The 15396-nt window shown below is 42.0% G+C and overlaps 1 protein-coding gene across 4 annotated transcripts; it reads right to left on the minus strand.

Moving 5' to 3' along the window:
• Positions 1 to 809: 809 nt before the first annotated feature.
• On the minus strand, positions 810 to 13156 carry LOC132210436 (zinc finger and BTB domain-containing protein 11-like). 4 transcript variants are annotated; one of them, XM_059650245.1, is made up of 5 exons: positions 12594 to 13154; positions 8270 to 8508; positions 4694 to 4925; positions 2747 to 3279; positions 810 to 932 (listed from the first exon to the last, which is right to left on the minus strand). In XM_059650245.1, exons 1-5 carry the CDS (start codon positions 12901 to 12903, stop codon positions 852 to 854), a joined length of 1395 nt encoding a protein of 464 aa, XP_059506228.1. In that variant the 5' UTR covers positions 12904 to 13154; the 3' UTR covers positions 810 to 851. The 4 variants fall into 4 exon arrangements, with proteins under 4 accessions (XP_059506228.1, XP_059506230.1, XP_059506227.1 ...); XM_059650247.1 differs by having other exon boundaries at positions 2830 to 3279; positions 12594 to 13153; XM_059650244.1 differs by lacking the exon at positions 810 to 932 and having other exon boundaries at positions 939 to 3279; positions 12594 to 13156.
• Between the last annotated feature and the right edge of the window lie 2240 nt (positions 13157 to 15396).

Genomic DNA, 15396 nt, shown 5'->3' on the forward strand with positions numbered 1-15396 from the left:
CATGGATCAAAAATTGATTTTCATCTGAACAACAGTGGGATCAGAGCCCGTCAGAATTTGTAACAAGATAACACAAACAAAAAGGAGGTTGGGTAGCTCTGTTAAAAGGATGAGTTGAACACTTACCAAGATGATCAAGTAGCTTTGCAACAGATGCCACCCCAGAAACAATCCACAACACATGGCAGATTTACCAGTCTTCAGGGTAGAGTCAAGTCTTGTGGTTTGGCCTGCTCAGCCTTACCAAAGATAAGCCATATGAAACCATCAGAAATGGATTTACTGGCTGCAGGCTCATCATCTCAAAAGTGACTCATATTTCTATTTCCCCAAAATTAGAAATCTGTTTACCCCATCCTTAAGGTATTCGATGGGAACATTCACGATGCTCCAAAATAAGGGATTCCAAACATTTGCAACACTTAATTTTTCATCATAATCCTAAATGATCAGTACCTGGTCACGTCATTATGCTTATTTTAAATTACTCAACTTCCTGAAACAAGCTCTATCCTAAGAAGTCTCAAGGATGTTGATATTAAGCTGAGACGTAGAGAACGTCAAGATTTCTGCTTTAATCCCCAGTTCTTGATGAGAATTAAATTAGTACTCATTAAGAATTAAAAGACTGCTGGGCTTATTTCTGATTTCTATGCAATGACTTGCAGTGCAAGTACCCATTTGCAAAAGCTCTCAAGACTGCTGCAAGACAAGTCTAATGCAGTGAACACCAAGCAAAGATATTCACAATTTCTACTATTTAACTTTAAATCTGACTTTTGTATGAATTGATGAGGCATGGAAATCAGTGAATCTTATTCAGATTTTATTATACAGATACAATTAGGTAGCTAGCGTTTTCCACCAACACGTGGTGCCTGAGACTTCACTGGCTTAGCAAACTTCTGTTTGGGTGCTGCCTTTTGAGTAGCCTAGAAATATAAAAACATGAAATGAAAATTATGCAAGATTATTAAAATGTACACCATTTACAAAATTATAAATCATTTACAGCACAGACATTGGTCATTTAGCTGCAACCAATCTATCCTCTACACAAGCCAATTCTTCCATCCTTCATCTAACTGGCTTCTTTTGCCCCACTCCATGTAGCCTTCCTTTAAATGCATCCATGTTGTTTACTTCAACCACCCCTTATGGCAGAGTATCACATTCTCACCACTATTAAAGAAGCATTTCCAGAATTCCTTTTTTGAAGTATTACTGATTTTCACTACATTCAGTGAGAAACCAGAGCTGAAAAGATTGAGCCTATCTATCGAAACCTTTGAGTGTCAAGTCCCTTAGCCTTCTCATTCATAAAGAGAAAAAAAATTGTCTTTCCAGATGGAGCTATCTTGACCAATTCTTTTACACTCTTCTTTTTATGATAGAGACCAGAAGCATTTATGATACACCATGATTGATTTAACAAAAAAAGTCTTTACAAGTTTAATATAGCTTCTCCTGCTTTTCAATTTTAACCATTTAGAAATAAGCTTCAGTGCTCCTAGGATGTTACAGGTTGCATCAGCATAAGACAAAGAAACAGGAGAAGGCGGCAACCATCTGGCCTGCTCTGCAATTCAATAAAATTATGCCTGACCTGTTCGTGGAATCAGCTCCACATACCTACCAGCTCACCATACCCCTCAATTCTTTCACTGTTCAAAAATCTGTCTTTTCCTTAAAAGACATTGAACAAAGTAGCCTCAACTGCTTCACTGGGCAGTGAATTCCAGATTCAAACCTTTTGGGTAAACAAGTTCCTGCTCAACTCAGTCCTAAACCTACTCGCCCTTATTTTGAAGCTATGCCTCCTAGTTCTCATGACAAGTTTTGGACCTGTAACCTCAGATCTCCTTTAGCTACACTATTTAGACACTTCAGTCAATGAGATGTGGTGTCCTAATTATTCCTCGCAAAATCAGAATACAACAGGATCATGATCAGACGGGAATTAATGATTCCTTGAAAGTGGAGTCCCAAGTTGACAGGATAGTGAAGAAGGCATTTTGTATGCTTGCCTTTATTGGTCAGTGCATTGAGTGCAGGAGTTGGGAGGTCATGTTGTAGCTGTACAGGACATTGGTTAGGCCACTTTTAGGATACTGTATGCAATTCTGGTCACCCACCTACAGGAAGGAGGTTGTGAAAAGGTTCAGAAAAGATTTATAAAGATGTTGCCAGGGTGGGAAGGTTTGAGCTATACGGAAAGGCTGGATAGGCTGGGCTATTTTCAGGCAGTGTCAGAGGCAGATGGGTAATGTTACAGGTTTATAAAATCATGACAGGCATAGATAGGGTAAATCAACATGGTCTGTCCTCCAGGGTGTGGGGGTGCAAAAAAACAAAGTCCAAAACTAGGCAGCACAGATTAAGGCAATTCACACAGAGGGTGGTGCATGTATGAAATGAGCTGCCAGAAGTGTAACCGAATGTATCCACCTTCAGCTAGCGTACGCTGTTGTAATCTGCTTTTATAAGTATCATCTAAAAGGCATTTAGAAGAAGCAACAGCAACTTTTGTAGCTTTCTGTTTGTCATGTAATTTTGGTGGCCTACCACGCTTTCGTTTTGGCACATCTGACACATTACTACTGAGCATATCTGCAGATTCCTCCTTTACTTGACTTTCATTCTCATTTCCATTAACAGCTGGAATCTCCATCTGCGTATCAGCTGTGGGAGTTTCTGTCGCATTCTCAACTCTCGTCTCTGTACTTTCCTGCTCTGGCACACTTACACTAGACTCCATAGGTTCAGGGTGTTCATTAACATTAGCCTGGTTTTCATCATTACTGCCTCCTGCAGGGCAGTCCTGAATACCTTGACTTTGCTGAACTGATAGTTCTTCAGCTGTCTGCGTCTTTTCCGATTCATGCATTGCTACTTCATTCAAGGTCTCATCTTCCCTGCTAGGTGGAGGGCCTTCAGCAGATACAGGAATTTGTTCAGACTCCTGAAGTACCATTGTTATGGAGCCATCATCAGTGTTTTCATTAGTTTCAAGTTCCTGATGTTCTACAGTATTATCAATTGGAATCTCCACATCTTGTGTGTTGTCTCTGGAATTGAGAGTTTTCACATCTCCTTTCTGGTACACTGTAATTTTTCTTTCCTCCAGTTGCTTGTGTATATGCTCACATATCTCCAGAACTTCATGCATCAGCAGATGCCGTGCCAATGTGGCAACATCAGCCATGTGACAGAAATCAAATGCCAGGACTGATGTGTAGGCAAATTCCAACAGCGGCAAAAAACTTGTCTTATTAAACCCTGGAAGGAATTAAAAGTACAGTATTTCAAATAACATAATTATCCATTTTATAAAATCACGAGTGATCATCAGATTCAGGGACTGTAGGATAAACTAAGGGTTTGCTGCAGTGTACTAAAAACCAAATGTTGAAACCTGATGACAACAAAATAATGAGCATCCATCTACCAAATGTGGGGAAAAAATGTTGCACGTGAGCAAGTTATGAAATCAACCTCATTCAATTTAAGATATTAAGAAAAATTGAATTTGCTTAACATAAAACGAAATGATATGTAAACCACCATGTCAAATGGGAAATAATTCTACATACACACCAATTCTAATTAAATGGCAGCTGTTAGAGCAACACGAAATATTGGTTTGATTTCAGAATTTCAGCTGTGACACTACAGAAATCGCTGCATAATAAAAAGAAAAAAAAAATCACTGACCAAGAACCAATATGGCTTCTTCAACATTTTGCTAGTGATGTGAGATTAAGTTGCCTGACCTCTATATCATATATTGTGCATATGTAACAGTACAACATGGAAATAAAAATGAAGCATATAATTCAAATCTCAAAGAGCTCTGCTTGACTATGGCAGTTATGCAATTAAACTACAAAGCATCACTATTCATCTTTAAAATCAAATGATCATCAAATTCTTTCAGGTACTGCAGAATAGAGTACTGTAAGAGGAGAGTTTCACTGATGTCTACTACAAGCGAAATCCAGAAACTAGAGGACAAAAATACTAATGAGCAGGAATCCACCAGAGGCGTAAAACATTGCACGTAGACAAATTATCGAAAGAACCATACTTTTATTCCCAAGAAAAGTTAAATATAAGTTACATTAAATATAAAAATTATACAAAAATATGGAATTCATCACTTCTCCTCTGCCAAACTTTGCAATAGGTAGCCAAGGGATGATTGAAGCAAAGGCTGGTTCAGTCTACAAATGAATAGCTGAGCTGTCATTGGGGTTATCTGGATGGAGCACAAGATGGTGATCAGCCTCCATTAAATCATTCTGCACCTGGGTCATCTGGAGATGTTAACATCTTCAGGATAGAAAGGTAACCAAGATAGGTCAAACAAAAGGGAGCAATGATGAAGTTAAAGAAAAGAACGTTCTTTAATTACAGTTTGACACTTGCCTCATTAACTAATACACTAAAGTTAATACTGACCATGGTTAATAAGTAATTAACAAGTGTCTAATACTTCAGCTAGGACGAAACAAGCACTTATTGCTCAGCAAAAGTGAAACTCTTTTATAACCTAGTGATTTGTTTCATGCCATTAAGTTAGGTTTACCTTCATTCCTTAGCAAATGTGGAACCACTTAATGTTGTACTGATAATAAACACTTCAATTTATAGTTATAATTGTAACTTACAAAATTATTCAATTATTTCATACCTGAAAGGTCAACAACAGCTTCATGACTGGAGACTGCCCCTTTTTCGATAAAGAGTTCTCGAAAATATTCACTGCTTGCTGCGAGAACGGACTTATGTGCTTTGTACTCCTCTCCCTCAATCAGCAGGGTGACATCACAGAATTGGTTCAACAGTCTTTGAACGTTCAATTGCTCTAGCACTACTTGACAGTGCTTTTCAGATTCCTGTTTTACAAGTCCCTTGCTATCCACCTGAATAAATTGATTAATTTATACATTTCAAAACATGTATTACAACAATTTAAGTGAATCAATAGCTCACTAGTTATCATCCACTTGAAGAACACAATGCCATCTTTGATTATCATCCATCTGGCTCCATTACATGTCTTTAATATGATGAATGGATTCAGTTGGACAGATATAGAGAAGATATTTTCACTTGTGATGGAATATAAAACTGGGAAATATAAGTATAATTTTGTAACTAACAAATTCAATTACAAATTTAGAAGTTTCTTTACTAATTGAGGGGAGAATAGGGAAAACCGAGACAAATTGCGTAGACATTGCTAACAGAATGCTATTAAGTAAGTGGGGGAAGGGAGTAGAGTAAATGCTGTTAAGTTACATAAATTGAAGTGAAGGTAGTCTGTATGGAACATAAATGCCAGCACAGCCTGAATAGCATTCTTCCACATCATAACAGTTTGTGAAACAACTCAATGCAATGCTAAGAGATAGAGATGAACAGAATTTAAAGTATATGTTGCAGACCGGAATAAAACAACAAAGAGCAGGAATGCCGAAATACAAGAGATTGCCTCATCAACAACCTGTGTATGCTCATCATGATTCAGAACCCTGAGCAAAAGCATATATGAAAATACTAGGCACTATTTTCATTAAGATTTAACTCAGTTATGGGCTGATGACATTGGATGAAAAATAAGACCTAAAAAGGTGGGAAAAGATGGCGAAAAGCAAAGTTGTTATCCATCAATCAGTAAAAATATTGTAAATTTTGTGTTGGTCATAACCACTAATTCACAAAAGATGAACATGTCCAGATAATGAGCTGGTCATACACAGCATATCATATATGGACACTGTGATAAGTTTTTTTTTTACTAGGCATGATGGGGACTTTGGAACAGTAAGCCAAGCATGGCAACTCAAAACACAGTTTCCCTAGTTAGCCTGTTTCGTTTGTAAATGCTTTAGATTATTTGAGATATCTCAGGTTTAACAAATAAACTTCACACAAATAGATGAACTTGTAAATATTTTGTTTCTGGGCCTTCATTGAACTTGCATAAAGGAAGCTCGGTAAAGGGATCTTGTGGTCGAAAGCCAAGTTATATAAATTACGAAAACACTAGATAAATTTCTGGTGTTTGCATTAATACTTTATGCTGTGTGAGTCAGCAAAGGAGCACGATTATGTTAGTATTACATATAGATCAAGAATAACGAAAGGGAAGGAAAAAAATGGTCTCAACTCCTTGGAAATCTCTCAATGTGGATATGAAGAAAACAACTATGCTCTACGTGGAGAATATAGTAAATAAATTCAATAAGATTGTGTTTAAGATTCTGCTAACACATTTCAGCTGCAGCAATTCTTCCCTTCCTGCCCTCAACCTCTTAACTTGAGCCGGAAGGAAGGGACACTTTGTTGAAATTTTCCTGCCCACGCTGATTGCTGATCTAATATTTGGTCAGACTTGCAAATGAAGAAAAGTCTTTGGAATATGGACAAAACCATACGTCAAGGAAACACTATTTCCAGGAAAATAGGTGTGGAATACAAGAACACAAGATAGAAGTAATAGATGACTATATGGCTTATCAAACTTGCTTATCTTTGAACACAATCATGGCTTATTTGGGCCTCAACTACATTTTCTAATCCATTTTACATATCGATTGATTTCCTGAAAGATCACAAAATTTGTCTGTCCCAATCTTAGATGTAGTGAACAACTGTGCACTTGCCCTCCAGAATTCCAAAAATTCACAACCCTTTCAATACTAAACAATTGTCATCTTATCCTGAGATTAACTTCCTGTGTTCTAAATTTCCCAGCAGAAACAAATTCTCGGTCTCTACTCTTGAAGAATCTTGTATATTTCAAGAGCTTGCCTCTCATTTAAACTCCAGGGAAAATACTCGATCACTCAACATAAAATAACTTCCTCATCCCATGGAGTAATTCAGTAAGCCTTTTCTATATCATTCCTTATTATTGTACCATTGCAATGAAGATCAATATGCCACTTGCCTTCTTATTTGCTTGTTAACTAGCCTACATGTGTATCCAAACCCATAGCAATTAAAAAAAATTTTAAGCCGTATTATGATCAATGTGAAAAATCATATTATACTCCATCTGGCATTATGTCACAAATAATGTCCACATCTAGCTTTGTATGGTCAGCAAATGTAGGTGCATTATTTTGTCTCTATCATTAATACACACTGTAAATCATCACAGCCACAGCACTAATACTTGTCGCACTCTTCTAGTAAAGTCTGCTAAATTAAGAATGTCAGATTCATGCCCATTATTTGCTTCCTGTCTGTTAAGTAATTCTCTATCTACTATGATACATTACTTTGAACTCCATGAGTTGTTATGTTGCCTAATGATCTTTGTGCAGTATCTTATCAATTACCTTTTGGAAATGCAGTTATACCACTTCTAGTGTTCCCACAGGGCGGACATTGAGAGCCTTTTTCTTTGGATGGTGATGGCGAGCACGAGGGGACATAGCTTTAAATTGAGGGGTGACAGATATAAGACAGATGTCAGAGGTAGGTTCTTTACTCGGACAGTAGGGGTGTGGAATGCCCCAGCTGAAACAGTAGTAGACTCACCAACTTTAAGGGCATTTAAATGGACATTGGATAAACATATGGAAGATAATGGAATACTGTAGGTTAGATGGGCTTCAAATTGGTTTCACAGGTCGGCGCAACATCGAGGGCCGAAGGGCCTGTACCGCGCTGTAACGTTCTATGTTCTCAAATTCTCAAACAATACTCAACTCGCTCAAATCTACATCCCTTTTGTAAAACTATGTTATATTTTGTCACATCATACAATAAGAGGATAGAAAAAGGGAAACAATAGGAAATTGGGTTTAAGAAAGAAAACTCTAAATGCATTGTTACTATAGAGTATTTGTACACTTTCTATTTTAATTAACACCTTGGGTAAGATCTTGTTCAATACAGAGTGGAGCTGGAGGAACACAGCAGGTCAGGCAGGACGCTGAAGAAGGGCATAAACCCGAAACATCGACTTTCCTGCTCCTCTGAGACTGCCTGACCTGCTGTGTTCCTCCAGCTCCACACTGTATTGACTCTAACTCCCGTATCTCTGGTAGGATCTTTGTGATTTGACACTGCAAATAAATCAAGCATACATAGCAGTTTTTCTTAACATCAACAGCACGTTTGATCCTTTCTGATTCTTATCGTGGACAGTTCAGGGGAATCACCTTCCTGTATTGTCATTTCATTATCTTCACAGTAATAGTTACTAAAGGATGCTTAAAACGGATAAGTTTTCTATTAAAGCAGTACTTACAAATACCAATTCTTGCTTTGAGATGTTTTTTTTTCTGGTAGGCCTTGGAGGAGCACCCGATCTTCCCTCAGAATTACTTAAATCATCGTCGGTTTCATTGCTATCCTCCACTACTGGAGTATCTATTCCCAACTGCTCCAGAATTTCCATCGTATCGGCAGATACTGACTTGTTCCGATCGACCTTCTCCTTGCATTGAATGCATTCCCTGATGTAGTCTTTCACTTGCTTAAATATACCTGAAAATAAGACCCAAGTTAAAATTAATAAAAACAAAAGTAATGATTCACTGACAACTTGTCTCTAAAAGGCAGATTTAATTTGAAATACGTTTAAAAATTGAATAAAGAACAGATTCAATTGGGTTAGCACAACCTAACTTCTCAAAGCTCCTTCAACTTACTGTCATAATGACAATGAGAAATTTTTAGCACAGCTTTCTTTAACTGCTCGATAACTAAAAAAAAGTAATGTGATTTCAAAATATTTCAGACTGTAAATTACACTATATGGGACTTTGGAACTTCCGTAACCTAATCACAATTATAAAAAAATATTCCTTTTCCATCTCAAATCCCAGGAAACAATGGTGTGGTGGTAGTAATGTCATTAGAATAGGAATCAAGAGTGTTTCAGCACATAAACTGAGGCAGAAAGGAGCTGAGCACATTGTTAAATTGGTGGTTGTGTGGACACCTGGTTAGGAATTAATCTCAGAATCAAATATGACAACAAGGTTGTCGGCAATTTGGTTCAACCAAAGACAGTCACCAGGAATAGATACGGCATTGATGAGATAACAGAGCTGGACTTGAGATCAAAGATAATGGCTTTAGTCTTTCCAATTTTTGAAGAAAATTGCTGCTCAACCAGTACTGAATCTCAAAGTATTGGCAAATTAAGATTCAGCAGAGGAGTCAGAAAAATCAAAAGGGAAAGCTTGGTATTGTCTGTGTACTTGAGGAAGCAGCAGTCACATGAAAAATAAAAGTGAGCCAAGTATAGACCCTTGTAGAAGTGGAATGAGCAAAAAATAAAAACGTTTTAGAATTTTTGTGACAAGGAATTGTACGATTACAACATTTTTAATGATTTATTACAAATGAAAATTGTCCTCCGCTGCTTCACATAGACAGAATTATTAGACTTCAGGTGGGCAGAAACAGCAGTTTCCCCATTTATTAACAGAAAGACTTTGGAACAATGCACTTGTATCAAACCACCAAAGCGATCTCAGCACATCAACATTCATCACTTAGTCCATGCCACACAGGGTGAAATGCATGCTAACAAAAGAACATGGCCCTGGGTTAATGGGAACTGCAGATGCTGGAGAATCCAAGATAACAAAGTAGATGAAGGGTCTAGGCCCAAAACGTCAGCTTTTGTGCTCCTGAGATGCTGCTTGGCCTGCTGTGTACATCCAGCTACACACTTTGTTATCAAAGAACATGACCCTGTCTGGATTATCCACATGTGAAGCAAAGGGCTGCAACAGTGCTTCTCAAACTATTTTCCAGTGCAATATCATTTAAATAACCACATTTTCCAAGGCCAATGAGGGAAAGAAATGATAATAATCATTTCAAAACCAATAATACCCACTTCCCATTAAATAATATACATTTTTAACTTGTTCACAAGATGTGGACACCAATAGCTAGGATTTATTGCCCAATCTTCATTGCCTAGAGAACTGCCAGCCACACTGATGTGGGTCTGGAGTCATAGGCAAGCCAAATTTCTTCTCAAAAGAAGAACATTCACAGCTTTTTCAAACAATCCAAATCATCAAAGTCCTTCATCAACTGTAAATAATCCTGGGCAGATCTTTTTCTGCACCCTCTAAAATGGCTTCACATCTCTCAAGTTGGGTGCCCAGAACTGGACAATATGCCAGAGATAATGGGAACTGCAGATGCTGGAGAATTCCAAGATAATAAAATGTGAGGCTGGATGAACACAGCAGGCCAAGCAGCATCTCAGGAGCACAAAAGCTGACGTTTCGGGCCTAGACCCTTCATCAGAGAGGGGGATGGGGAGAGGGAACTGGAATAAATAGGGAGAGAGGGGGAGGCGGACCGAAGATGGAGAGTAAAGAAGATAGGTGGAGAGGTAGGGAGGGGATAGGTCAGTCCAGGGAAGACGGACAGGTCAAGGAGGTGGGATGAGGTTAGTAGGTAGCTGGGGGTGCAGCTTGGGGTGGGAGGAAGGGATGGGTGAGAGGAAGAACCGGTTAGGGAGGCAGAGACAGGTTGGACTGGTTTTGGGATGCAGTGGGTCGGGGGGGGGGGGAGAAGAGCTGGGCTGGTTGTGTGGTGCAGTGGGGGGAGGGGACGAACTGGGCTGGTTTAGGGATGCAGTAGGGGAAGGGGAGATTTTGAAACTGGTGAAGTCCACATTGATACCATATGGCTACACTTGTCCCCACACCTCCTCCCTCACCCCCATCCCAGGCCCCAAGATGACATTCCACATCAAGCAGAGATTCACCTGCACATCTGCCAATGTGGTATACTGCATCCACTGTACCCGGTGCGGCTTCCTCTACATTGGGGAAACCAAGCGGAGGCTTGGGGACCGCTTTGCAGAACACCCCCGCTCAGTTCGCAACAAACAACTGCACCTCCCAGTCGCAAACCATTTCCACTCCCCCTCCCATTCTCTAGATGACATGTCCATCATGGGCCTCCTGCACTGCCACAATGATGCCACCCGAAGGTTGCAGGAACAGCAACTCATATTCCACCTGGGAACCCTGCAGCCATATGGTATCAATGCGGACTTCACTAGTTTCAAAATCTCCCCTTCCCCTACTGCATCCCTAAACCAGCCCAGTTCGTCCCCTCCCCCAACTGCACCACACAACCAGCCCAGCTCTTCCCCCCCACCCACTGCATCCCAAAACCAGTCCAACCTGTCTCTGCCTCCCTAACCGGTACTTCCTCTCACCCATCCCTTCCTCCCACCCCAAGCCGCACCCCCAGCTACCTACTAACCTCATCCCACCTCCTTGACCTGTCCGTCTTCCCTGGACTGACCTATCCCCTCCCTACCTCCCCACCTACACTCTCTCCACCTATCTTCTTTACTCTCCATCTTCGGTCCGCCTCCCCCTCTCTCCCTATTTATTCCAGTTCCCTCTCCGATGAAGGGTCTAGGCCCGAAACGTCAGCTTTTGTGCTCCTGAGATGCTGCTTGGCCTGCTGTGTTCATCCAGCCTCACATTTTATTATCTTGGACAATATGCCAGTTCAGGCTGAACAGTATTTTATAAGGATTCACTATAATTTGCCTGATTTTGAACTCCATACCTTTAATCATAAAACCCAAATGTTGTCTGCATGATGAATCTGTTTTTCAACCTTCCCTGACACCTTTGATGAACACAGTTTTGCTCACTCTCATCCCTGTTCTACGATGATCTATGCTCGGCTCATTTTCAACATAAATTATGAAAAATGCTGATCCTACAAGAATTAATCTCTAGGAAACTCATTCCATTTTGAAAGACAACAGTTCATAACTACTGTCTCCTGTCAGTTGATGAATGGAAGGATGGAGGAAACAGAGCCTTTAGGCAAGGGATTGCAGATGGCGTCAAATGAAAGAAAACATTCTATTACCTTTGCACCCTAGGATAACCCTAGAACAGTCAATAACTAAACTAGTATTTTATCACGTGAGAACTGGGACGGTGGTAGAGCAAATAAGACGGAGCTTGGACTGCTTTTTTGTCTTGCAATCCTTATGTTTCAAGCAGACTGACGAGCAAATTTTAGAGTCGTCAACATTAAAACAGTGCTATAAATACAGGAAATCGAATGATCAAATCTGATCTGATATTTTAAAAAAGGATATTTAAACATTTTTAAAAAAAAACAAATTAGCAACCTACACGCCGACGATTCCAATGTATTAGAAGAAAATTTATTAAAGGAGGTTTGTGCAGAAACACAATGGAAGTGAGATGATTTTACAAAATTAAAATGTCGGCAACTCAGGCGGTAACATTGAAAAGAATAATTTGAATCTTACATAAATGTTTTAATCCTGCTCAATAAGGGTCGGGGAAAACAAAAGGCTCGTTACCTTTGGGGAGAGGGATTTCGGCTGGATGGATGGGGGAGCGGGTGGCCGGGTTCTCATCAGCACTCGCTAGCCCACTGCTTGATTAATGAGCGTGTCCTCTTCTGCTCTTCCTGCTCTCCCCGCCCCTAAGTGTCCCTGACTGCAGCTTCCCCACTGCCCCCCGCCCCAGCTCAGGGGAGGACGCGCGGTGCCGGCTACAGGGCCTGGGCTCATCCCTCGCAAAGTCGCTCACCTCTCCACCAGTAGTTCTGGGAGATGTTCTTCCAGGTCTGCTCCCGGGTCAAGTGGAAGCCCTTGGCGCTCTGGTGGAAGGAGGCGATCAGCTCCCGCCGGCTCTTGGCCTCCAGCACCACCTCCAGCTCGTCGAACTCGTCGCGGTCCTTGCGCTTCTTCTGGTAGTACAGGGTCCCTCGCCGCACCACGTAGCAGGCGGCAGCCTTGCGGATCTTCCTCTTGACGTTGCCCTCGGTCCCCGGCGCATAAGGTTCCTTCTCGTTGGTCAGGTAGCGGATAATGGCTTTGTAACTCTCCTCGTTCGACATGTCACACAGCCACCCTCCCCGCTGTGGCTACCAGCCGAGGCCTCGCTGGGGCGGTCGACAGGGGCTAAAGTGAAACAAAGAGGAAACCAAAACAGCAGGAGGCTTGTTTTTCTGACAAGGAAGTTCTTTCCAGTGTTGCTTTTATTTTTTTTTAAATTCGGATGTTGTGAAGTGGCTCGGTTTCGGACGCACGGAGCGGGAAAGGTTTCCTCGGATTGACAAAATGGCTGCTGCACAACCGGAGATGACATCAGGCCGTGACCTACGCGCCGGATGTACTTTTTCCGTCTCCCGGTGACTGCTCATGTGTGTTCCATTCGCTCGGAGTTGAGTGCCCGACTCAGTTGACCGGATGGCTGGTTTGCAGTGCGCGGTGATGCCAGCAGCACGGCTTCAATTTCCGCACTGGCTGCGGTTACCACTGAAGGTTCCTCCTTCGTCCCTGAGGTGTGGAGACGGCCACGTTGAAGCACCACCAGTCGACAGTCTCTAACGAGACCACAGCGGGCCAGGCAGCATCAGAACAGCGGGAAAGTCGACGTTTCTGACCTGCTCCCCTGAGGATGCCCAGGCTTCAGTGCTCCTTCAGCTGCACACCGTGTCAACTGACTTCAGCATCTGTAGTTCCTGCTTCGGACGAACAGTCCCTCTGGGACAACGAAGACTTTATTTTTACCCCTCCCTGTACGCTCGAGAATTGTACCTGTGACTCTGTCTTATCTCTCCCTGTCAGGATGTTGCCCAGGCTGAAGAGTTTGACTTGTGCACAGAGATCAGATAGAAGCGGATGAAACTAAAAGAACTGTAGCTCCTGGAGATGTAAAACAAAAACAGAAATTGCTAGAGAAGCTCAGCAGGTCTGACAGCATCTGTGGGGGAAAAGCAGAGTTAACGCGCCAAACTTCTCTCCATAGATGATGCCCGCCCTGCCAGATTTTTCCAGTAATTTCTGCTTTTGCTTTGGATAGAATGTATATATTTTCCTTGGAGCAGAGGTGGTTGGGGGAAAAGGTAATGATTGAGGTATTCAAAATTATGAGCGACATAGGTTTGATAGGGAAGAAACTTTTCCCTTTAGCAGAAGAATTAATGACTAGGGCATAGATTTAAGGAAGAGGCAAGAGGATGTAAAGAATTCTTTTTCACGTGGAGTGGTGCAAATCTGGAACTTACTGCCTGCAAATTCATTGAAGGCAGAAATCCTCATAACTCTTAAGTATTTAGATGTGCATTTGCAATACCAAGGAGCACGAGGCTACGGACCAAGTAATGGAAAACAGAATCAGGTGATTGTTTTTGACCAGCACAGACTTAATGTGACAAAAGGGCAGTACGATGGCTGAGTGGTTAGCATAGCTGCCTCACAACACCAGGGACCTAGGTTTCATTCCACCCTTGGGCAACTGGATTAACAATGCTAAATTGCCTGTTGCATTCAAGGATGTGTAGAATAGGTGGGTGTGTTTGGGTGGGATGCTCTGGGTCGGTGTGGACTTGTTGGACTGAAAGGCCTGTTTCCACACGCTAGGGATTCTACGATTCTAAAAAGGCCTTTTAGATCTTTATGGCTCCATATGCCGTAATGGATCAATACAGTTAAACTTGTTGCTTTTGATAGTGAGGGAAAACAGAGTACAAATCACCACCTATTTGCAGGTTAGGGAGGCAGGGAAAAGCTGGGCCGTTTTGGGATGCAGTAGGGGGAAAAGGAGATTTTGAAGCTTGTGAAGCCCACATTGATACCATTGGACCTCCCAAGTGGAATATGAAGTGCTGTTCCTGCAACCTTGGGGTGGCATCGTTGTGGCACTGCAGGAGTCCCAGGATGGACATGTCATCCAAAGGAGTGGGGGGGGTGTGGGTTGAAATGGTTTGCGACTGGGAGATGCAGTTGTTTGTTGCGAACTGAGTGTAGATGTTCCGCAGAGCGGTCCCCAAGCCTCCGCTTGGTTTCCCCGCTGTAGAGGAGGCCACAACAAGAACAGCGGATACAGTATACCACATGAGCAAATGTGCAGGTGAACATCTGCTTGATGTGGAAGGTCTTCTTGAGGGTGAGGGGGGAGGTGTAGGGGCAGGTGTGGCACTTCTGCAGTTGCAGGGAAAAGTGGCAGGTGTGGTGGGGCTGGAGGGGAGCGTGGAGTGGACAAGGGACTCCCAGAGAGAGTGCTTACTCCGGAAAGCAGATAAGGGTGGGGAGGGAAAAATGTCTTTGGTGGTGGGGTCGGATTGCAGATGGCAGAAGTGTTGGAGGATGATACGTGAGGACGAGGCGGATTCTGTTTTGGTTGTTATTGCGAGGGGCGGTTTGAGGGATGAGTTGTGGGAAGCGTGGGAGACACTGTTGAGGGCATTCTCGACGAATGGTGGGGGCAGGGGTGGTTGCAATCCTTGAAAAACAAGGACATGAGATGTTCGGGAGTGGAATGCCTTACCCTGGGAGCAGATGGGGCGGAGGCGAAGGCGAAGGAATCAGGAATAGGGGATCGCATT

Source organism: Stegostoma tigrinum, chromosome 12 (genome assembly GCF_030684315.1).
Source record: "Stegostoma tigrinum isolate sSteTig4 chromosome 12, sSteTig4.hap1, whole genome shotgun sequence".
Lineage (NCBI taxonomy): Eukaryota > Metazoa > Chordata > Chondrichthyes > Orectolobiformes > Stegostomatidae > Stegostoma > Stegostoma tigrinum.